The 25,886-nt window shown below is 45.7% G+C and overlaps 1 protein-coding gene across 3 annotated transcripts in view; it reads left to right on the forward strand.

Moving 5' to 3' along the window:
* Positions 1-25,886, forward strand: part of mrc2 (mannose receptor, C-type 2) — a 317,669-nt gene that overhangs the window by 195,936 nt on the left and 95,847 nt on the right. For all 3 annotated transcript variants that reach the window (XM_070864753.1, XM_070864754.1, XM_070864756.1), the window contains exons 13-15: positions 10,159-10,301; positions 20,881-20,977; positions 21,716-21,854. In XM_070864753.1, coding sequence (XP_070720854.1) covers positions 10,159-10,301; positions 20,881-20,977; positions 21,716-21,854 — 379 coding nt within the window. The remainder of the gene's footprint in view (positions 1-10,158; positions 10,302-20,880; positions 20,978-21,715; positions 21,855-25,886) is intronic.

The raw sequence follows: 25,886 nt of genomic DNA on the forward strand, positions 1-25,886 counted from the left end.
ACCTTTTTTTGGGATTCATGCACAAGGAACTCAAAAGAGTTTCATGCACAAGGACCCCCAGGTCCCTCTGCACCACAGCATGTTGTAATTTCTCCCCATTCAAATAATATTCCCTTTTACTGTTTTTTTTCCCAAGGTGGATGACCTCACACTTTCCGACATTGTATTCCATCTGCCAAACCTTAGCCCATTCGCTTAACGTATCCAAATCTCCTTGCAGCCTCTCTGAGTCCTCTACATAACCCGCTTTCCCACTAATCTTAGTGTCATCTGCAAATTTTGTTGCACTACACTCTGTCCCCTCTTCTAGGTCATCTATGTATATTGTAAACAGTTGTGGTCCCAGCACTGATCCCTGTGGCACACCACTAACCACTGATTTCCAACCGGAAAAGGACCCTTTTATCCCGACTCTCTGCTTTCTGTTCGCCAGCCAATTCTCTATCCATGCTAATACATTTCCTCCGACGCCACGTACGTCTATCTTCTGCAGTAACCTTTTGTGTGGCACCCTATCGAATGCCTTTTGGAAATCTAAATACACCACATCCATCGGTACACCTCTATCCACCATGCTCGTTATATCCTCAAAGAATTCCAGTAAGTTAGTTAAACATGATTTCCCCTTCATATAGGCCTAGTCTCCTCAATCGCTCCTCATAGGACAATCCCCCTATCCCAGGAATCAGTCTGGTGAACCTTCGTTGCACTCTAAGGAAAGTATAGCCTTCCTTGGGTAAGGAGACAAAGGGGGCGAAATTCTCCAGCGCTCTGATTGGGGACGGTAACCGACTCGTGATGGGATTTCCTGCGCCCAACATGGAAGTCCTGCGACGGCCACAGAATTGCGGTTACCGCCCCTTACGGGAAGTGGATATCCGGGCGCGTTTAGCAGCGCTATGTGACTGCTCCGTGTAGCGCTGATGCATTTCAACAATCCTCCTCTTCTGTTAAAGAGGAGGGCCGCTGTGCACTCTTCCGGGCCTCTGATAGCCTCCACTGTGCCACCAGGCGGCGTGGTGCTGAGGCTGCAGCCCGCTACCCAAACGGAGTGCCGGACTGCACAATGGAGGCCAGGACCACGTAAAATAAGAACATAAGAAATAGGAACAGGAGTAGGCATATGGCCCCTCGAGTCAGCTCCATCATTCAATAAGATCATGGCTGGTCTGATCATGGACTCAGCTCCACTTCCCCGCCTGCTCCCCATAACCCCTTATTGTTTACGAAACTGTCTATTTCTGTCTGAAAGTTATTCAATGTCCCAGCTTCCACAGCTCTCTGAGGCAGTGAATTCCAGATTTACAACCCTCTGAGAGAAGAAATTTCTCCTCATCTCAGTTTTAAATGGGCTGCCCCTTAATCTAAGATCATGCCCTCTAGTTCTAGACTCCCCCATCAGTGGAAACATCCTCTCTGCATCCACCTTGTCAAGTCCCCTCATAATCTTATACGTTTCGATAAGATCACCTCTCATTCTTCTGAATTCCAATGAATAGAGGCCCAACCTACTTAATCTTTCCTCATATGTCAACCCCCTCATCCCCGGAATCAACTTAGTGAACCTTCTCTGAACTGCCTCCAAAGCAAGTATATCCTTTCGTAAATATGGAAACCAAACCTGTACGCAGTATTCCAGGTGTGGCCTCACCAATACCCTGTGTGGCTATAGCAAAACTTCCCTGCTTTTATACTTCATCTCCTTTGCAGATACCATTGGCCTTCCTGATCACTTGCTGATCACATACTATCCTTTTGCGTTTCATGCACCAGTATCCCCAGGTCCCGCTGTACTGCGGCAGTTTGCAATCTTTCTCCATTTAAATAATAACTTGCTCTTTGATTTTTTCTTGCCAAAGTGCATGACCTCACACTTTCCAACATTATACTCCACCTGCCAAATTTTTGCCCACTCACTTAGCCTGTCTATGTAGATTTTGCAGATTTTTTGTTTCCTCCCACCTTTGTATCGTCTGCAAACTTGGCTACGTTACACTCAGTCCCTTCTTCCAAGTCATTAATATAGATTGTAAATAGTTGGGGTCCCAGCACTGATCCCTGTGGCACCCCACTAGCTATTGGTTGCCAACCAGAAAATGTAACGGAGGAAGAAGTCAGGCCGACCGGTGAGTCGGCCAAACCTGCAAAATGGCGGCGTGGGGTGCTCACCACCTCCCCTTTAACTTTCGCCCTGCGAGCGGATGTCGGCCCGGTTCGCGATCCGCGAGGCTGGTGCTGGCACTGCTCGTGGCAGCCTTGAGGGGAGCTGGCCAATTTCCGCTCGTGGCGCGGCAGCCCGGGCGCCTCCTTTAGCTCCAGCGTAATTTTGCGGCAGCCGGTAGTGCCCCCACCGCACTCCCGAGTGAAAACAATTTCGCGCCCCGTTACCTCACCCCAGAGGCACTAAACAGGGCAATTTCGGCCCCAAAACTGTACACAATACCCAAGGTGTGCTCTCACCAAGGCCCTATAAAATTGCAGTAAGACTTCTTTTTTCTTATACTCCAATCCTTTTGTAATAAAGGCTAGCATACCATTTGCTTTTCTAATTGCTTGCTGTACCTGCATGTTAACTTTCTGTGATTTGTGTACAAAGTCACCCAGGTCCCTCTTAATACCAACATTTTCCAATCTCTCACCATTTAAACATACTCTGCTTTTCTATTTTTCCTACCAAAATGGATAACTTCGCCTTTCTCCACATTTTATTCCATCTGCCATGTTCTTGCCCACTCGCTTAACCTGTTTATATCCCCTTGCAGTCTCTTTGTATCCTCCTCACAACTTACTTTCCCACCTAACTTTGTATCATCAGAAAACTTAGATACATTAAACTCACACATCTAAATCATTGATATAGATTGCAAATAGCTGAGGCCTAGCCACTAATCCTTGCGGCATCCCACTAGCCTGCCTACCCGAAAATGACCTGTTTATTCCTACTTTCTGTTTTCTTTCTGTTAGCCAGTCCTCAATCCATATTACCCCAATCCCATGAGCCCTAATTTTGTGTAATAATTCCTTCTGTGGCACCTTATTGAATGCTTTTTGAAAATCCAATTACACTATATCTACTGGTTCCCCTTTACCTACCCTGCTAGTTAAAACCTAAAAAAAAACTGTAATAGATTTGTCATACATGATTTCCCTTTCATAAAACTGTGTGACTCTGCCCAATCATATTATGATTTTCTAAGTGCCCTGTTGCCACATGCATAATAGAAGATTCTAGCATTTTCCCTATTATTGATGTCAGGCTAATTGGCCTATAGTTCCCTGCTTTCTCTCCCCCCTCCTTTCTTGAATCGCGGGTTACATTTGTTACCTTCCAATCTTCGGGGACCATTCCAGAATCTAGGGAATTCTGGAAGATCAAAACCAATGCATCCTAACCTATGCTGCTGTCGTTGACCATAATATCTCACCCAACTTTAAGCAGTGTGAAGAGAGGAGTTTTAACTAATTGGGGGGAAATTTGCCTTGGGTGGCAGTGCAAAAAAGGCGATAGCGAGTCCACAGCCCGTTTTACTCTCCTCCCGATCTTACTGTGAGCTGAACAAATTGGCTGCTGCGTTTGCCTACACAACAATAGTGACGGCACTTCAAAACAGTAATTCATTATGAAGCACTTGGTGACTTCCTGAAGACGTGAAAGGTGCTATATAAATGCAAGTTCTTTCTTTCTCTCTCAGCAATCTTTAGTGCATACCTGTCATAGAATCATAGAATAGCACAGCACAGAAGGAGGCCATTCGGCCCATCGCGTTTGCACCGGCTCTTTTGAAAAACAATCCTGTTAGTCCCACTACTCTGCCCTTTCCCCATATCCCTGCAACTTTTTCTCCTTCAAGTATTTATCCAATTCCCTGTTGAAGGCTACTATTGAATCTGTTTCCACCGTCCTAACAGGCAGTGCATTCCAAATCCTAACCAGTCATTGCGTAAAAAAGTTTTTCCTCATGGCACCTCTGGTTCTTTTGCCAATCACGTTAAATCTGTTCCTTCTGGTTATCGACCCTTCAACCATTGGAAACAGTTTATCTTTCTTTACTCTATCTAAACCCTTCATGATTTTGAACACCTCTATCAAATCTTCTCTTAGCCTTCTCTACTCCAATGAGAACAACCCCAGCTTCTCTAATCTATCCTCGTAACTGTGATCCCTCATCCCTGGAATCATTCCAGTAAATTCACATTCTAGTCATTTCACATTCTGTTAAACTCATGAGGGGCAATGTTGACATAATACGACCATCAGGAAACTAACAGGCTAGGCTGGTTTTGCACCCCATCTGATTTTACTCTATTGAAGGCAACAAGGAATAATATTATGTGGGATGCAAAGCCGGCATTCCACCCACTCTTGTGGGTTTCCCGCCCGGCTAGTTATCCCCATAGATTCTGACACCACACCAGTATGGGAGCCTCTGTGTGGTCCGGTACTGAGTACAGAAGCTATCATTAATGAAACTCTTGGTGGGTCCTTTGCACTTAGCCAAAGGATCTCCATGTGGAGCAGATTGCTGGCTTGTTGCGCGTTTCACTTGCAATTCTTTTTTTCTTTGTGTTAAATTTTTTCGGATACCATAAGTAAACCTGTGTTCATCTGTGTCATTCTCGCACAGATGAAACCCACTCACCCTGCAGGGAGGAGCATTTAATACCAAGACCAAGGGGGCAGAGAGTTCACTCCGACTCAGTCTCCTTGATTGCGCGGACCTCCAGGCTGTCGATTTAAGGTGTCGGGCGGAATGCACGTGGCAGAAGGATCAGAGTGTGGAGGAACAGTAGAGATCTTAAAAAAGGCACGATCTGAACGCATGGCACTCGTGCAATGCCTCAAGTCCATGCCCTGATCTTTGCCTGCTGCTGCCCTCAATGGGAATTCAGGCACAAACACGTGCTTTTGGCCGGTGCAATTTTTGCGGTGGGAGTGCAAATTTGGAAAATGATGGCTATGACCTTTGTCTCAGATGATTAAATAGGTGGGGTGAAATCCAGGACAGGTGGGGTGAGTCTAGGATGGGTGGGGTGAAGTCCAGGACTGGGAGGGATGAGTTCAGGACAGGTGAGGTGAAATCCAGGACTGGGGGGGTGAGTCCAGGACTGGGGGGTTGAAGTCCAGGACTGCGGGGGTGAAGTCCAGGACAGGTGAGGTGAGTCCAGGACGGGTGGGGTGAGTCTAGGATGGGTGGGGTGAAGTCCAGGACTGGGGGGGTGAGTCCAGGACAGGTGGGGTGAAATCCAGGACTGGGGGGGTGAGTCCAGGACAGGTGGGGTGAAATCCAGGACTGAGTGGGGTGAAGTCCAGGACTGGGGGGGGTGAGTCCAGGACAGGTGGGGTTGCCAACCCCAATTGGACGTAATACTGGAGGTTTCATCACACTACTTCGCCCCTTTAACTGCCTCACTTGGTCAAATAGCCTTTTCCCACCATCGCCAACATATTTATAACTAATAAACAAAAATGTTAAAGGAAAATGGAAAGAAAACACAATTTATTTTCACACAGAGATTAATAATTCATTTCTGGAGACTCTAGGACAATCCTGGAGGCAAGTGCAAAGGCAGGACAGATTATACAGGGTCAGTGGATGGGGCGAGCTCGATAGGGCTGCATGTCCTTTTGTCAGTCCAGGCATCCTCAGTCAGCAAGTAGAGTCTGCCAGTATTGGCGGAAGCAGCAGCTCTTTCCGTGCAGGAGAAATATGTGGAGCTTTCATGTTTCTGAAATTGTGTGATGAAAAGAAATTAAAACGGTTGTTTGAAAGTATCCTGAGTCTTCACACAGTGGATTCAAAAATGTCTCTCGGGGGTAAAATGCAGAACAGTGGAAGAGTTCAGGAGCAGCAGCAGTCATAGCACCCTTAAAGCCTCCCTGGTAAAGTGCAACCTCACCACTGACACCTGGGAGTCCCTGGCCGAAGACTGCCCTAGATGGAGAAAGTGCATCCGGGAGGGCGTTGAGCTTTTCGAATCTCAACGCCGAGAGCGTGAAGAGGTCAAGCGCAGGCAGCGAAAGGAGCGAGCGGCAAACCTGTCCCACCCAACTCTTCCCTTGGCGAATGCCTGTCCCACCTGTGACAGAATCTGTGGCTCTCATATTGGACTGTTCAGCCACCAAAGAACTCACTTCAGGAGTGAAAGCAAGTCTTCCTCGATTCCGAGGGACTGCCACGATGGTGAGCACTCAGTAAACCTTTACTTCAAAGAAATCAAAATCGTTAACATAAAAAGCAGCCCAGTGGCGTCAGAAACAGTCACTTCATGCTGCTCCCTCTGAAGAACACAGTCTGGGAACTAGGAAACCTCAGCCTAATTCAGAGGCATTAGCCACTGTGTGGGAGGCTGCACTGTTCCTGAACCTGATGTGATAAGGCACTACCAAACTAGCTCAGCTCCTCGCAGAACCTGTCCTTTCAACAACTGCCAGACAAATTCCACCTCACCAACATGGCCCGTTCTACCATTTCCGTTTTAACCACTTCCTCCAAAATCCAATCCTCCCTGAAAAGCTCCAACCTGTGCCAACCCACTCCCCTACCAGAACTGTACCTCCACTCCCCGATGAATCCCCAACAACACATCGCCACCTTCTGTACCATATTTGTCTTCCTGCTTCAAAGAATACATAAAATAAGGCCTGGAACCCATGCTTAGCCCTCTGGATGACAGAGGGGGATTAGGCAGTATTGAAGCAAATCCCAACAGTTATTACCGACAGCAAATTTTACTGACCAAATCAACGAAATTTTATTTCCTTACCAGCTCTGTCCGTCCATGGTGTTCTGTCTCTAGAGACAATAGGAAGGACATGATTTGCACTAGAAAGGGTGCAGAGGAGATTTACTAGGATGCTGCCTGAAATGGAGAATCTTAGTTATGAGGACAGATTGGATAGGCTGTTCTCATTGGAACAGAGGAGGTTGAGAGGAAACTTCATTGAAGTGTACAAAATATTGAGGGGCCTGGACATAGAGGATAGTAAGAATCTATTTCCATTGGTGGAGGGGTCTATTACGAGGGGGCATAGTTTTAAGGTGGTTGGTAAAAGGTTTAGAGGGGATTTGAGGGGGGGCTTCTTTACGCATAAGGTTGTGGGAATCAGGAACTCACTGCCTGGAAGAGTGGTGGATGCAGAAACCCTCACCACTTAAAGTACAGTAACCTGCAGGGTTACGCAACTGGAGCTGGTAATTGGGATTAGACTAGATGACCTTTTGTTGGACGGCGCAGATATAATGGTAAGTACTGCAGGGAATAGAATACGGCCAGGGTGATCTCCTCGGAGAGGAATTTTCCCAGATTTTTTCTCCCGAAATTGCCCTGGGTTTTTATCTGGTTTTTGCCTCTCCCAGGAGATCACATGGCTCCGGTTGGGGAGGAGTGTAGAATGTTTCATTATAAAGGATGTCGCAGTTGTGTGAGGTGGACTGGTTGGGCTGGGTGCTCTTTGCCTTTCCGTCATTGTTCATAGGTTTATATGTATCCTTTAGGACTGCTGACCAAGGGCCGTGCGGCTCTTTGTCGGCCGGCGCGGACACGATGGGCCGAAATGGCTTCCTTCTGCGCTGTAAATTTCTATGTTTCAGCCACTCACTAGGCAAGAGTAGCTGAGGTGGTTTACCATTGCCTTTCTCGTGGTGTTTATCTTTGGAGTGCCTTCACTAGGTGGGCTACAACCAAGACGAAAGAGCCCCAACTACCCTTTACAATGTTGGCTGGAGTCATCTGCACCCACCAGATGCAACTACTCCCCGCCTCCCCCCCCCCCCCGTCCATTAGGCATTAACCCAGTATTCAGAGGCAGCACTCTGCTTGCGGTCTCCGCTCGGCGGGGCTGTCTGGAGTGGTGCCCGAACCCAACCCTTCTGACTCAGATGCGGGAATACTGAGTCAGTGATCACTCCGCCCAGATGTGAATAACCATATTCTAGCCTCCACTCACCAGGGCACTCTGGATTGAGGCTTCAACCCTTCAGCTTCTGACTCAAAGGAGAGAATGCCACTAAGCCAAAGGCTCGCTCCTTCCGGTCAAGGTATCTCAATTTTATTTTAAATAAGGCAGTGCAGATAAGTTCATCAGCAGCCAATAACCGAATGTAACTAGTGCCTTGTGTAATCAGATAAAGGTTGGTGACACTAGTTGAATGTGTGATATTTATTCCCAATGTTCCTGTATCATGCTGTGGCCTTTCAATGAGTGAAATATGTCTTGCAATTGCCTGTGCTGCTGTGCCTCTGTGCCTCTATATGTTCTCCTTTCTGAGGATGTACTAGATGGTTGTAAAAATAAAGAAAGATTTACATTTATATAGCGCTTTTCATGACCTCAGGATCTCCCAAAGCGCTTTACAGTCAATGAAGTACTTTTGAAGTGTAGTCACTGTTGTAATGTAGGAAAAGCAGCAGCCAATTTGTGCACAGCAAGCTCCCACAAACAGCAATGAAATAATGGCCAGATCATCTGTTGATTGAGGGATAAATATCAGGACACCCCAGCTCATCTTCAAAATAGTGCCATGGAATCTTTTACGTCCACCTGAGAGAGGTGAACGGGCCTCAGTTCAACATCTCATCCGAAAGAAGGCAGCTCCAACAGTACAGCACTCCCTCAGTACTGCACTGGAGTGTCAGCCGAGATTGAGTGGGTCTTGTACCCACACTATCTGACTCAAAGAAGAGAGAGCTACCACAGATCGGAGGCGAACACCTAAAGCAGCTTTATGCGCTGCAGAGGATCCGGAAGTCTTGTGTCCTCTATATGGCAGAAATTCCAATAGACATCAACTTTCTACTGGCGTGTTACCCCATCGTTCACAGTTTTACATAAATGAGCGTTTCCTGTCTTTCGGATGAGACGTTAAGCTGAGGCCCGGTCTGCCCTCTCAGGTGGCCGTATCATTTATCCCTCAACTAACACCACTAACATAGATGAGCTGATCATTATCTAGGAAAGTCCACTCCTTCTATTCTGCTCCTGGTCTCTTACTCAACATGGGAACTGAGCAGAGTAAAATTTGAACCTGCTGTTTTTGCGATCCTGCAGTGAGCAAAATGGCTGCTGAGTTAACCAAATAAAACAATCACAATACTTCAGAGTAATTCAGTGTATGTGAAGCACTGTGGGATGTTTCTGAAACATGATGCAGAGCAGATATATACAATACTTTTTTTTCCTGTTCCCATCTGTACTTCATCGAGTTCTCAAAGTAAGTACACATATTGTACAACGTCTTTTTTGCACTGAGGGGTAACCTGATCGAGGTCTTTTAAGATTATGAAAAAGTTTGATAGGGTAGATGTAGAGAAAATGTTTCCACTTGGGGGAGAGACCAAAACTTGGGGCCATAAATATAAGATCGCCACCAATAAATCCAATAGGGAATTTAGAATAAACTTCTTTACCCAGAGGATGGTTAGAATGCAGAACTTGCTAACACGGAGTGGTTGAGGCGAATACTTTAGATGCATTTGCAGAATTGCAGAAACTTACAGCACAGAAGGAGGCCTTTCAACCCATCATGCCTGTGCTGGCTCTTTGCAAGAGCAGTTGTTCTTTGTCCCACATCCCCGCTTTTTATCCGTAATGCTGTACATTTCTCATCCTCATGTACCTGCCCACCTCCCTTTTACAATTATTTATAGGATCTGCTTCCACCACCTTTTCAGGTAGAGCTTTCCAGATCCCAACAACTATCTGAGTGAAAAAAATTCTCATGTCTAGATCTTTTGCCAATGATTTTGAATCTATGGCCTCTAGTTATTGATCCATTCATCAGAGGGCATAGTTTTTCTCTATCTACTGTCTCAAAACCTCTCATCATCTTGAAAACCTTTGTTAGGTCACCTCTTAGCCTTCTCTCTCCAAGGAGAACAACTTTCCCATCCTCTAAGGGGAAGCTAGATAAGTGCCTGAGGGAAAGAATGAGCTTAGCGGACAAAAAGATCAAGAGGGGTGGGAGGAGGCTTGTGTGGAGCATAACCAGTTCGGCCGAATGGCCTGTTTTTGTGCTGTGCATTCTATGTAATCTGAACGGATCATTTTCTGTGTGATTTCTGATGTCCGAAAGTTCTGAACGTTTAATATTCGGGTTGTTCAGGTGCTGCGCTCATAGTGTTCACTCTTGTCTTGCTTCTTCTCCTTGTCCTGACCAGGTGTTTCACTTCAACACCATCTATGCTAAGAAGAACTGGGTGCAGGCACACATGTTCTGCCATGAGCAAGGCGCTCATTTGCTCAGCATCAGCAGCTTCGAAGAGGAGAAGTTTGCAGAGAAACTGGTCAATGAAATATTTGGGTGAGTCAATAAAACCAGATTTAAGAATTACCTTTTTGGCGCGAGGGGTGAGAGTTTTGGGGTTCCCAGGTTCCCTTACCATTAAGGGGATTCTCTTTCTATGAAGCTGCCACAGGGTGAGGGGTGAGCAGACAGGGCCTGGTCCTTAGAAAACACAGAAATGGCACTTGCTTTTTGTCCGCTAAGCTCATTCTTTCCACACAGCAAACAGCCTGCTCTCTCGTGGACTCTATCCCAATGCACTTCCTCTTCGGAGGAAGAGTTTGAAAGTTCTTACTACTCCAAAGGGTAATTCAGCAAAACTCCATAATCTATATCAAATTTCACAGCACATACTACAAACCCCGTTTAACCCACAATCCATGTCTAACCTCAGATCATAGTCACAATCCCTATCTGACCCCACAACCCCTATCTGACCCCGACAACTCCTGTTTGACCCCACCACCACTATCTGACCCCCACGACCTCTATCAGACCCCCACGATCCCTATCTGACCATTACAACCTCTATCTGACCCCACAAACCCCGCCCACAAACCCTGTCTGACCCCACAACCGCTATATGACTCACACAACCCCTATCTGATCCCACAATCCCTATCTGACCCCACAACCGCCACCTGACCCCACAACTGCTATATGACCCACATAATTTCCAATATGACCCCCACGACCCCTATCTGACCTCTACGACCCCTATCTGACCCCACAAACCCTGCCCACGAACCCTATCTGACCCCACAACTGCTATATGACTCTACAACCCCCATCTGACCCCACAACCCCATCTGACCTCACAGCCCTATCTGATCCCTCAACCCCCAGCTGACCCCTCAACCCCCAGCTGAACCCTCAACCCCCATCTGACCACCACAACCCTTATCTGACCCCACAACCCCTATCTGATCCCACAACCGCTATCTGACGCCACATCCCCAATCTGATGCCACAACCCCTATCTGACCCCCACAACCCCTATCTGACACCATGACCCCCATTTGACCCCCACAACCCCGATTTGACCCCCACAACCCCCATCTGACCCCCACAACCCCCATCTGACCCCCACAACTCCCATCTGATCCCCGTAAACCCTATCTGACCCCCATAATCCCTGTCTAAACTCAGATTATACATCCTTCACCAGTTGACCTTTCCATGGCTCCAGCAGCTCAGGAAAAGAAGTTATCTGTTGTGGTTGTGAAACAGTATGGGATGTCCTAAGGCTACGATAGGTACTGTAAGTTATTTTTGTTTCTTTCTCGCCTCTTTATAACTCGTTGCCCCATCAGTTACTGGGAAGTGTGATTCATGGCAGTTGTCTCTAGCTTTCCCTGAAGGATAAGGAACTTCATTGACTCACGTGGCAGACCTAGGTTAACGGATTAGTTCATGATCTTCAATGTAGACATAATGATCATCTCAAGCACAGTAGCCCAGTCACATGAGTTGGGAACACCAGATATTTTAAAAACGCACAGCCATGTCAAACACACTGAAATATCATTCCATGTATCCTACAAACACACTGAAATATCATTCCATGTATCCTACAAACACACTGAAATATCATTCCATGTATCCTACAAACACACTGAAATACCATTCCATGTATCCTATAAACATACTGAAATACCATTGCATATATCCTAAAAGCACACTGAAATACGATTCCGTGTATCCTACAAACACATTGAAATATCCCATATATCCTACAAGTGCACTGCAATTGCTACATAACAACACTGACTACAATTGAAAAGTACTTTATTGGCTGCAAAGCACTTTAGGACGTTCTGAGATTGTGAAAGGAGCTGTATAAATACAAGTTCTTTCTTTATGATTTCATGTATCCGACAAGCACACTGCCATTCCAGGTATCCTGTAAACACTCTGTCATGAATCACGTGTGTTAGATCTGAAATCAGGATATCGGCAGATTGAAATTAGCCCTCAGAATCATTGTCATTGTCCACTCACAGAGTCTCACAATGCAAAAGGTTAAACTTTTGGATCCCTGCTCTGACCAAGGCATTTCTCAATGTTATCCACTGAGCAATAAGTGGCCCAGGCTTTCTGGACACACGAGACAATACCTTAGTCCATGTACCTAGCCACGTGATGCATGTTCAAGGGCATTAATACCTATCTGTGGAATATGTGATATATCTGTATTTTTTGGGCTGGGATTTGGTATGGATGGAGACTCAAAATGCAAACTATCAAGAAGGTACTTCCAGTGCCAAGTGCTACTGAATTAAGAAGCCCAGACAGTTCAAGATTTGTCCCAACTTGGCTACAATCGCAGAATCACTGCCAGAGTTATGGCTCGTGTTGTCAAACACGACAAAGCCTTTAATTAGTAGCAGGACTCATTTTATAGTGATGCCATTATATCAAACATCAACACCAAACAAACTCCAGAGCTCTGGAATGTCCTAGAACAATGTGAACTCAGATTGTCAAGGCTAAACCATCAGTTACGCTGATCACTCACAGTCTCCTGATACAACCAGATTGAACGAGTGAACACGCAGTAACATCAGCAGTTGAGCATTTCCACTTGATTGGTCATCTAAATAAGGTTATCATGGACCATAAACCCCATATACCATCTTTGGAGAGTCAACATTAGTCCAGAATTGGATTTTGAATCTGTAGCCATACAGAGTGTCACCCAGGAGAGGAATGGAAAATCCATCACAAGAATATGTAACAACACCCAATCCCAGACACTGTTGGGAATTGTTTTCAAAATTGAAAAGTTTAGCTTCATTGCACAGTATGAGACTCCAACTTGTTACAATTCTGTCACTCTCCCAAATCTCTAATTGTGTTCACATTCTCCAAATACAGACCTGCCACTGCCACGATCTGAAACTTACCAATTTATAGGTGACCCAAATGAGATAACGTGCTGCAAGACTGACAATGATCTTTTTGTCATGTGTTAAGCACTAGAGATCCATGTGTGTGACCCATTCTTGGGCACTCCAAAAGGCAGAAAATGCATACTGTCAGACTGTGTAGTTTAGGCTAAAACTAGTAGTCACATTTATTTATGAGTAGAAATTAAACAGAACCAAAAGAATGCAGCATGTAATCAGCAGTATAATACTGAATAATTTACACAATATTTAAACTGCTCTAAACATAATGGTGTTCTGATCATGGTGTTCTTTTCAGACTCATTTAACTGAATCTTTACACATAATATGGGCCTTTGAGCTCTAAGTGGACCCTCCCACTGCCAAAATATTGACACTTGTAATCAAGCAGGGAATCAGCATCCTAGGACTGAAGCCCAGATATAGTGAGGCTCTGCCAATGGCATAAGGCTAGAAAGAAGGGCACCATCCTAATTTTCTCAAAGAAAGAAAGTCTTACATTTATATTGTGCCTTTCACAAACAGCATTGATCTACTTGACCAGATAATTTGTTTTACTCATGTTGGTTGAGGAATAAATGTTGACCAGTACACTGGAAGAACTGCCCTGCTCTTCTTCAAAATAGTGCCATGTGATCTTGTCCACCTGAGAGGACAGATGGCCCCTCCGACAGTGCAACCCTCCCTCAGCACTGCACAGGAATGTCACCCGAGATTTTGTGCTCAATTCTCTGGGTGGGATTTGAACCCACGATGTTCTGACATGGAGGCGAGAATGCAACTCACCGAGCCATGGCTGACACGTTAAGGCTAAATTTGTGCTAAAAACCAGAGCCACACTGTGGGGAAGGGTTTATATGGCCTGGGTAAGATCCCATGCCAAATTTTACATCTTCTGGTGAGGTTCCTCCCATAGGGCAAGCCTTGCCCATAAAAACTGGGCACACAGAGGTTGTGAAAACTGGTCTGCTGCAGCAGCCTTCCAAAGGGAGAAGGAGAAGGACATTTTCTATTGTCCTTTGCTGCAGATTGCTTTGTGAATTAGTTAGTTTGCGGGTAGACCTCCGATAATGTGCAGTAATTGGGGATGAAGAGCCAAGGGGGGTAATTTTGACTTTGTGAGATAGTTTAAAGCGGGTGATAGTGAATTGGCAGCCCATTTTACATTTCATTCTATATTTATTTCAATTGATTTCCATGGAAATTCGGGATAGATGTTAAACAGGCTGCTGATTCACAATCACCCATCTTATACCACTGCACAAAGTCAAACTGGCCCCCAGTGAGTGTAAACTCAGCAGAGTGGAGAAAGTCTATTCCAACTCACCAGAATCCACGGGGCAGTCGGGGACATCCTGTAGACCTGAAGGATTATTTGGTGAACTAAGAGTTTAGCAGATTGGGACAGTTTAATCTGATTTGATGTACAATGTTGTGATTGGAGTGTAATTCACAAGTCAGTGTGTTTAGCAAAGAAATGTCATTATAATTGAACAATTTTACATTTTCTAGGAAAGGGGGATGTAGAGTTTAAGACTACTGTGTAATTACATGTACATGCAGCAGAGAGAGCCCCAGCCTGGAGATAAACTCCTGGTTGGAACGTAGAGGCCGTTTAAAAATAAATTGTAGTTGTGTTGTAATGAAGGAAGCGCAGCCGCCAATTTGCGCACAGCAAGCTCCCACACACAGGAATAGGATAGATGACCAGGTAATGGGGGTGAAATTCATTTCTTGCCCCGTTTGGGGGCGGTAACTTTTGAAAGCTGGGAAACTTAGCGCCAGGTGTTAATACTTCCCAGCTTTCAAAAAATTGGCTTTAATGCTCCAGGAAGGAAGTGGGGCGCTAAATCAAGCGCACCACTTCCTTCTTGGAGCGCTAAAGGACGCAGGCAGGGCGGAGACCACGTTGAAAGGGCCCTTTCCTCCCTTAAAGGGAAAGGCTATCGCTGCAGGCTCTGTCATTTAAAAGTCACCTACCTGGACCACCAAGGCCATGGCGATCCCGCGCAATCAGCCGGGCACTCGAGCAGACAACAATGGTACTTAAAAAAAAATTTACCTCGGCCACCTCACCTTTAATCATCAGCAGGCCGCCCGATCCACGCATCCTGCTGTTGCCTGTGTTTTCGCCCGGCGCTGCTGCAAAGGGTGAAAGTGAATTTCGGGTCTGGGGCGAAGCGCATGTCCATGACGTCACGATTTTGGCACAGGAGATCGAGGCACAAGGCCATAGCGCCGCCGCTGAATTCCCACCCAATAGTCACGCGGGAATCGATGATAGCACCGCGCCCGGTTGCAAAGGTATTTGCACCCCGTTAGTGCCCCCCCCCCCTGCTAACGGGGACGTAAATGCACCCAATTTTTCCCCAATCTACATAAGAATTAGGAGCAGGAGTAGGCCATTCGGCCCCTCATGCCTGCTCCGCCATTCAATAAGATCATGGCTGATCTACATCAACTCACTTTCTTGCACTATTCCTATATCCCTTGACACACTTAATATTCATAAATCTATAGATCGCTGTCTTGAATATATTCAAAGACTGAGCCTCAACAGCCTTTGAGGGTAGAGAATTCCAAAGATTCACCACCCTCTCAGTGAAGAAGTTTCTTCTCATCTCAGTTCTAAATGGATGACCCCTTATTCTTAAACTGTGAGCCCTGGTTCTAGACACCTCAGCCAGAGGAAACATCCTCCCTGTATCTGCCCTATCAAGCCTTGTAAGAATTTTGTATGTTTCATTGAGATCACCTCTTATTCTTCTAAACTCTAGAGAATATAGTCTACTCAATCTCTCCTCATAGGACAATCTTCCCATTCCCAGGAATCAGTCTGGTGAACCTTCTTTGCACTCCCTCTATGGCAAGTATATCCTTCCTTATGTAAGGAGACCAAAACTGTACACAATATTCCAGATGCAGTCTCACCAGAGCCCAAAATAATTGCAATAAGATGTCTTTACTCTTATACTCAAGTCCTCTTATAATAAAGGCCAACATACCATTTGCTTTCTTAATTGCTTGCTGCACCTGCATGTTAACTTTCAGTGATTTGTGTACAATGACACCCAGGTCCCTCTGAACACCAACATTTCTCAATCTCTCACCATTTAAAAAATACTCTGCTTTTCTATTTTTCCTACTAAAGTGGATAACTTCACATTTCTCCACATTATATTCCATTTGCCATGTTCTTGCCCATTCACTTAGTCTGTCTATATCCCCTTGAAGCCTCTTTGCATCCTCCTCACAACTTACATTCCCATCTAGCTTCGTATCATCAACAAACTTGGATATATTACATTTGGTCCCCTCATCTAAATCATTGATATAGATTGTGAATAGCTGGGGCCCAAGCACTGATCCTTGTGGCACCCCACTAGTTACAGCCTGCCAACCTGAAAATGACCAGTTTATTCCTACTGTCTGTTTTCTGTTGTTAACCAATCCTCAATCCATGCTAGTATGTTAACCCCAATCCTACGAGCCCTAATTTTGTTTAATAACCTCTTGTGTGGCATCTTATCTGAAAATCCAAATACACCACATCCACTGGTTCTCCCTTATCTATTCTAGTTGCAACCTCAAAAAACAGATTTGTCAAATATGATTTCCCTTTCATAAATCCGTGTTGACTCTACTCAAGCCTAGTAATATTTTCTAAATGCCCTGTTACCACGTCCTTAATAATAGATTCTAGCATTTTCCCTACAAATGATGTCAGGTTAACTGATCTATAGTTCTCCATTTTCTCTCTCCCTCCTTTCTTAAATACCGGGGTTACATTAGCTACCTTCCAATCTGCAGGAACCGTTCTAGAACCTATGGAATTTTGGAAGATGCATCCACTACCTCTATAGCCACCTCTTTCAAAACCCTAGGATGTAGGCCATCAGGTCCAGGCGATTTATCGGCTTTCAGTCCCATTAATTTCTTCAGTACTATTTTTTTACTAATACTAATGTCGTTCAGTTCCTCATTCTCGCTAGACCCTTGGTTCTCCACTATTTCTGGGAGGCTTTTTGTGTCTTCCGTGAAGGCAGACACAAAGTATTTGTTTAATTTCTCTGCCATTTCCTTATTCCCCATTATAATTTCTCCTGTCTCGGCTTGTAAGGGACTCACATTTACTTTCGCTAATCTTTTCCTTTTTACATACACATAGAAGCTTTTACCGTCTGTTTTTATGTCTCGTGCTAGTTTACTCTCATTCTATTTTCCCTTTCTTTATCAATTTCTTGGTCCTCTTGCTGAATTCTAAAATCCTCCCAATCCTCAAGCTTACTGCTCTTTTTGGCAACATTATAAGCTTCTTCCTTTGATATAATACTATCTTTAACTTCTCGCGTTAGCCACGGTTGGACCACTTTTCTTGTGGGGGTTTTGTGCCTTAAAGGAATGTATGTTTGTTGTAAATTATGTATTCATTCTTTAAATGCTTGCCATTGCTTGTCTACCGTCATACCTTTTAATGTAGTTTCCCAATTTATCTTAGCCAACTCCCCCCTCAAACCTACGTCGTTTGCTTTGTTTAGATTTAAAGCCCTAGTTTCGGATTTAACTAAATCACTTTCAAACTCAATATAAAATTCAATAATATTATGGTCACTCTCTGGCTACATGTGTGGTGCCAGAGGACTGCTAATGTTGTACCTTTGTTTAAAAAGGGAGAAAGGGATAGACCGAGTAATTACAGGCCAGTCAGCCTAATCTCAGTGGTGGGAAAATTATTCGAAAGGATAACTCTTCATTTGGAAAGCCATGGATTAATCAAGGACAGTCAGCATGGATTTGTTAAGGGAAGGTCGTGTCTGACCAATTTTTCGAGGAGGTAACCAAGAGGGTCGGCTAGGGCAGTTGTAGTGCATATGAATTTTAGCAAAGCTTTCGATGAGGTCCCACATGGCAGACTGGTCACTAAAAGTAAAAGCCCATGGGATCCAGGGCAAAGTGGCAAGTTGGACCAGCATTGGCTCAGAGGCAGGAAGCAAAGGGTAATGGTTGATGGCTGTTTTTGTGACTGGAACGCTGTATCCAGTGGGGTTCCGCAGGGCTCAGTGCTGGGTCCCCTGCTTTCTGTGGTATATATCAATGACTTGAATGTTGGGGGTATGATTAAGAAGTTTGCAGATGACACTAAAATAGTCTGTGTGGTTGATAATGAAGAAGAAAGCTGCGGATTGCAGGAAGCTATCAATGTACTGGTCAGGTGGGCAGAACAGTGGCAAATGGAATTCAATACTGATAAGTGTGAGGGAATGCATTTAGAGAGGTCTAACAAGGCAAGGGAATACACATTAAATGGTACAGCACTGAGAGGTGTAGAGGAACAAAGGGACTTTGGAGTGCAGGTCCACAGATCCTTGAAGGTAAAAGGCCAGGTAGATAAGGTGGTTAAGAAGGCATATGGAATACTTGCCTTTATTAATCGAGGCATGGAATACAAGAACAAGGACGTTTACGCTTGAACTGTATAAAATACTGGTTAGGCCGCAGCTGGAGTACTGTGTGCAGTTCTGGTCACCACATTACAGGAAAGGTGTCATTGCACTGGAAAGGGTGCAGAGGAGAGTTTCAAGAATGTTGCCTGGACTGGAGAATTTTGGCTACGTGGAAAGATTGGAGATGCTGGGTCTGTTTTGTTTGGAACAGAGGAGGCTGAGGGGAGACCTGATTGAGGTGTATAAAATTATGAGGAGCCTGGATAGAGTGGATAGGAAAGACCTGTTTCCCTTGGCAGAGGGGTCAACAACCAGGGGGCATAGATTTAAAGTAATTGAGGGAGGTATAGAGGAGATATGAGAGGAAATTTCTTTACCCAGATGGTGCTGGGGGTCTGGAACTCACTGCCTGAAAGGGTGGTAGAAGCAGAAAGCCTCACCACATTTAAAAAGTACTTGGATGTGCACTTAAAATGCCGTAACCTACATAAGAACATAAGAATTAGGAACAGGAGTAGGCCATCTAGCCCCTCGAGCCTGCTCCGCCATTCAACCAGATCATGGCGGATCTGGCCGTGGACTCAGCTCCACTTACCCGCCTGCTCCCCGTAACCCTTAATTCCCTTATTGGTTAAAAATCTATCTATCTGTGATTTGAATATATTCAATGAGCTAGCCTCAACTGCTTCCTTGGGCAGAGAATTCCACAGATTCACAACCCTCTGGGAGAAGAAATTCCTTCTCAACTCTGTTTTAAATTGGCTCCCCCGTATTTTGAGGCTGTACCCCCTAGTTCTAGTCTCCCCGACCAGTGGAAACAACCTCTCTGCCTCTATCTTGTCTATCCCTTTCATTATTTTAAATGTTTCTATAAGATCACCCCTTATCCTTCTGAACTCCAACGAGTAAAGACCCAGTCTACTCAATCTATCATCATAAGGTAACCCCCTCATCTCTGGAATTAGCCTAGTGAATCGTCTGTGTACCCCTTCCAAAGCTAGTATATCCTTCCTTAAGTAAGGTGACCAAAACTGCACGCAATACTCCAGGTGCAGCCTCACCAATACCCTGTACAGTTGCAGCAGGACCTCCCTGCTTTTGTACTCCATCCCTCTCGCAATGAAGGCCAACATTCCATTCGCCTTCCTGATTACCTGCTGCACCTGCAAACTAACTTTTTGGGATTCATGCACAAGGACCCCCAGATCCCTCTGCACCGCAGCATGTTGTAATTTCTCCCCATTCAAATAATATTTCCTTTTACCGTTTTTTTTTCCAAGGTGGATGACCTCACATTTTCTGACATTGTATTCCATCTGACAAACCTTAGCCCATTCGCTTAACCTATTTAAATCTCTTTGCACCCTCTCTGTGTCCTCTACACATCCCGCTTTCCCACTGATCTTTGTGTCATCTGCAAATTTTGTTACACTACACTCTGTCCCCTCTTCCAGGTCATCTATGTATATTGTAAATAATTGTGGTCCCAGCACCGATCCCTGTGGCACACCACTAACCCTAGGACTATGGACCAAGAGCTGGAAAGAGGGATTAGGCTGGATAACTCTTGGTCGACCGGCGCGGACACGATGGGCCGAAATGGCCTCCTTCAATGTTGTAAATTTCTATGATTCTATAATTCTTCCCTGAAGGCCCCTTTACTACAAGGTTTTTAACCCTTTCTCATTGCACAATACTAGATCTAAAATAGCTTGTTCCCTAGTTGATTCCTCAGCATACTGATCTTTTTTAGTGATGTTGATTGAGAGATAAATATTGGCCAGGACACCAGGCAGAACTCACTTGCCCTTCTTCGAAACAGTGCCATGGGATTTTTATCATCCATCTGAGAGGGCAGACGGGGCCTTGGTTTAATGTCTCATTCAAAAGTCAGCACCTCCCTCAGTTCCACACTGGAGTATTAGCCTAAATTACGTTCACAACTTTCTAGAGAGGGACTTGAACCCACAACCCTCAGAGGTGAACAAGCTACCTACTAAGCCACAGCTGACACTGATTTCTGTTCAATTGAAGCCAGTCACACATAAGTAATGAGGATCTGGCATTGATCTTACTGCAGGAGAATCTGCACCAGCAGTTTAAACTGAATTATCTGCCTTTTCAAACAATTAAAAATAAATATTTTTTTAAATTAAATGGTCACTGAAAAGTTCTGAAATGAAGGTGAAATTTAAATGAGGAGTGTAGATCCTAGATCTGTCACTCTCTGTTCCTGCTTCCTAGGGAGTCGGAGGATCACGAGTATCATTGGTTCTGGCTTGGGCTGAATAGACGGAACCCAGGGACAGACCGGAGCTGGATGTGGAGCGATGGAACGGGAGTGAGTATCTGAATGGCCAAGTTACAGGCCACCTTGCTTGAGTGAGATGGACAGTGGCAAGTTTGCGCACTGCGGCGAGTGACTCCTTACTAGAGCTTTACACTCACTTAAAAGGCTCCCCTTTCCTTGTATACATTACACACAATTAAACATCTCTGGTGTGTCAGCTAGTTCTCTGTTAAACTGCATGTGTATTTGTCCTATCTTACACATCTACTGACACCCACATGGAGTGTGTGTGTGTGTCCATGTTACAAACCTATTGTTACCGGCACTGGGTGACCCAGTCAACAATGATACAAATGCTTCCCATTGTGGGTTGAAGATGGACTGGTGGTCATTGTGGAAAAGTATATCTTGAACAAGATCCCAAGGCATCCCCCAGTTCCTTTGCTCCACCATTGGCGGCCGTGCCTTCAGCTGCCTCGACCCCAAGCTCTGAAATTCCCTCTCTGTACCTCCGCCTCTCTACCTCACTTCCTTTAAGACGCTCTTAATAACCTACCTCTTCAACCAATCTGTCCTAATATCTCCTTAGGTGGCTCGGTGTCAAATTTTGTCTGAAAACATCCTGTGAAGCGCCGTGGGATGTTTTATGACTTTAAAGGCACTACATAAATGCAATTTGTTGTATCACTGTGACCAACTCTTAAGGTGGAGGGGAGGGCTGAGGGGTGGAGGGATGTTTGTGGCAGGCACCTAATGTAAGTAACTGAAAACCGTTGCTTTCTCACACAGTATTCCTACAACAACTTTGGGAGGGATATCTACGATGATGATAACATCCGGCGCTGTGCAGTCACGGACATTGCCTCCTCACTGTGGCGAGCTGTGCGCTGCGAGAATCAGCTGGACTGGATCTGCAAGATCCGCAAAGGTAGGAACGATGGGGAGGGGAGGGCAGGGGAGGGAACTATACATAGGAATCCCTTCAGAGAAATGAAGCCTTGCAACTGGTGCCCGAGGTTCAGCAAGACCCCGAACCTGTACATAGGTTACACTTGACATTTGATAACCCATAATAATCTACTCTCCTCTCTTGAAGGTGCTGACCCTTAAAGCGATTAGGAGCAGGCCCCGCCTGGGCCAACATTCCCAATCTCTAGCCCACGATTGCCACGGCAATTAAAACAACCAAACTCCTGCCCAGACTGAGAGCAGCTAACGCAGCACAAGCCAGAACAGAAGATGGGACCTTAATGGTCAGTATAACTTAGCTCCACAACAGGCATTGAGTTATTGAGTGCTCACGTTTCAGCAAAATAACATTAAGAGAGCCTTCCTTTCCTCCCTGTGAGTCTCAGCCCAACTGGTTCAGGACATTTACAGAGGCCATTAGTTCACCTGATGCTGGTGTTGTTGCAGGAAAGCCTGGAATTAGCGAGTTTGGGTTTTCAACTGAGGTGCGATCCTATTGAACACACATTCAATGTGCAATCATTTAATGTTACAGCACAAAAACATGGCATTCAGACCACCAAATCTGCACAGGTCTGATCCCACTCTCTCGCTCGCTCCCCATACACTTTAATATCCCACCCCATCTAATCTCACTCTCCCCCTCACTCCCCATACACTTTAATATCACACCACATCTAATCCCACTCTCCCCCTCACTCCCCATATGCTTTAATATCACACCCCATCTAATCTCACTCTCCCCCTCACTCCCTACCTTTTAATATCACGCCCAGTCTAATTCCACTCTCCTGCTCACTCTCCATACGCTTTAATATCACCACAGACAAATCCCACTCGCCCCCTCACTCCCCATATCAGGAACGGAGTGTGGTAGATGATTCCACATTCTAACTACTCTCTGTGTAAAGACATTAGAGGCCTGTAAGCGCCCCCGGGGGGCGTGAATGGGGTGGAAGAGAGTTGGGGGGTAGGGGGAGAGGAGGGGATGGGGCATTACCGTCTCCCGTGAAATTTCCTGGGAGGTTCGTGCCACGCGGATAGTACCCCGGGCCACCGTGCAACCGGCGATGACATCATCACAATGCGCGGTAACCCCACACCAACCTCTTGCCACCCTGCGGTGGAAATTGCCCTGTGCCGAGAAGCTAGTGCGAGCGGTTGTTAACACCAGCTTTGCGGGGTCGCGAAGCTGGCTGACATCCGCTCTCGGGGCGGTAATTAAAGGGGAGGGTGCCAGCGCGCCACACTGCCTCTTTTACAGGTTTGCCAACTTGGGTCGGCACCAGTATAACAGCCCGAGCGTATTTCGGGCTGCACGATCTTGTTTTGGGTGCCGGGCTGCAGGCCCGGTCACATGCTGCCCTGGTAGCCTAGTGGAGGCCTTCAGAGAACCTTGCAGGGTGTGCAGCTACCCTTCCTTTTAAGCGAAGGGAAGGGGCATTGAAGCGCATCAGCGCTACAAGGCGCGCTTCACTCACCATCCCAGCACCACCCCGGATAACGGCCCTAAAGGAAGTGGAGCGCGCAAGATTGCACTCCACTTCCTTTGAGGGGTGGTAAGCCCAATTCAGCGGCGGGGGTGGGACTTCTGCGCCAGTCGCAGAAAGTGCCGGCCCTAGCTGGTTACCGCCACCAATCAGGGCGCAGGGCAATTTTGCCCCCGTTTTTTGTAACTTGTTTTTGTGACATCCCCTTTAATTCTTTTTGTAACCTCCCCTTTAATTCTTTTTTGTAATTAACCTAAATTTGTTTTCTCTCATTGCCATCTCACTGACCAATGGAAACAACCTGCCACTATTTACCTCACCTCAGCCCTTCATAATCGTGGAGACCTTTATCGTGTACATGGAGTCTGAGCCTAGGAAGTCATGAATTCATTGTGTGTGATAGGAAGGGCAGGGATAGTTTTAAATTAAATTGCAATGGTTAAGTTCTAGCTGGACCCTTTGCCGGAATAAGTTGTTGCTTTCCAGATACCATTAGAAACCAGAAGTCCTGATATAGATTCGCAGTCGGTCTAGCAATATAAGGAGGCTCAGCAGGCCTGTCTGCCATTTTGTTTGCCATGGCAACTTGCTCTCCTTATCCCAATTCCCTTCTCTTTTCTCTATCATTCCCTAATGCCGTGACTTCCCAAATAAATATCTATTTCCCTCTCAAACATCTCACTTGATTCTGCTTCTGTGCATTTCTGAGGAAGTGTGTTCCACATTCTCACAACCCTTTGTGTGAAGAGATTTTTCCATCATTAACTTGGATATGTTTGAATATTAAAATCATGTCTCCTTGTTCTGGAGCCACTGCAAATTGCATTTACACCTGTAGTAATTTAGAGGATTTAATGCAAGATGTCGCGGCTTATTGTGACAACCCCTCCCCCACGTAGAAATGGAAAACTGGATGATGGGTCATTCATTCCAGTCGTCTTGTAATGTTTCGCTATCCGGGAGAACAGTGCATGAGGGAGGCACCTGCTGGCTGCAAGAGGCATTGCAAGTAAGAACATTTTCAATGAACTCTGATTGAAAGCAGATGGAGTTTCTCTGTCTGTGTCAGAACTAAGTCAGTGTGTTGCAGCCACATAGCGGACTGAGTCTGAAAGTGAATGCATCCGATATGGAGAAAGTTCAGTCAGGAGTTTAAGCCGGACATAATGCCAATAGCAGCAGCCAAACAAACAGAATAGAACAGGCAATGGTGCAAGAAGGTGATTGGTGCTAGATGATGGTGCATTGTGGAATCAAAGTCAGAGAGCAAGCGACAATACCATGAATGGAGAACTCTCACTAACATGCCAGATGTTAAATTGCAGATGTGAAATGAGATCCACTAAATAGCATTCTCTACTTCTACTACTAGCACTGTGGGGAGTACCTTCACCACGCGGACTGCAGCGGTTCAAGAAGGCGGCTCATCACCACTTTCTCAAGGGCAATTACGGATGGGCAATAAATGCTGATCTTGCAAGCGATGTACATCACATGAACAAATGAAAAAAGTATATAAATAACGAGGCTGAAAGTATGAATTCTGGGACTTTACTCAGGATACTGGCAGCCAATGGCTGCACAAAGCCTAGCTCAATTTGAATGGAGACAATTGTCAGGGACAACGTGAAAGACGAACTGAAAGGGACAAATCAATTATAGATTAGCACAAAAGCAAAACACTGCGGATGCTGGAAATCTGAAATAAAAACACAAAATGTTGGAAATACTCAGTAGGTCAAGCAATATCCGGGGAGAGAGAAACAGAGTTAACAAGAAAGGTCATCGACCTGAAACGTTAACTCTGTTTCTCTCCACAGATGCTGCCTCACCTGCTGAGTATTTCCAACATTTTCTGTTTTTATTTCAATGATACATTAGTGAGGGATATAGATGGGTGATATCTCTCCCTCGTCATGCCATCTTTCATCTCTCTTCTCTTGGATACTCTGTCCTCCCAAAGCCCTGCCCCAACTCTTTATTACTCTTCAACCTTTCTACTCTCCTGCCACCATCCTAGGCTCGACTCCCTTTTAGACAAGCCCAAAGCTTCCCTCTGTGCCTCTCTTGGCATTGAAGAGCCCACCGTGGCACTCGTCGCTGTCTCCTCACGAGCAGCAGCCCCAACTGTCCCATCCTGTCTCACCGACCTTGCTGCCCAGCTTGTCCGGGGGGGGAGCTAACCTTGCCAATCTCCTCCCCGTCAAACTCAGCTCTCCAAGCGCTGACCCTGTGGATGCTGGCAGTGGATCAGCCGTCACAGATCCTCTCTGAATCTCCTTGCAGAATGTCCATTCACTTGCGAACAAGGCCTTTGCCATCCATGAGCTTATCATTGATGATTGCATCGACATCATGGCCATGACGGAAACTTGGCTGAGGGATGATTACACCTTGCCTTTAAATGAAGCCTCCGTATGCTGACATTCGGCGCAGCGGCCCCAACCTGCAAGGATCATCAGCAAGTCGGGGCCTTCAAAGGAGCATATCACTTCAAGGTA

Source organism: Pristiophorus japonicus, chromosome 21 (genome assembly GCF_044704955.1).
Source record: "Pristiophorus japonicus isolate sPriJap1 chromosome 21, sPriJap1.hap1, whole genome shotgun sequence".
In the NCBI taxonomy this organism is placed as follows: Eukaryota; Metazoa; Chordata; class Chondrichthyes; family Pristiophoridae; genus Pristiophorus; species Pristiophorus japonicus.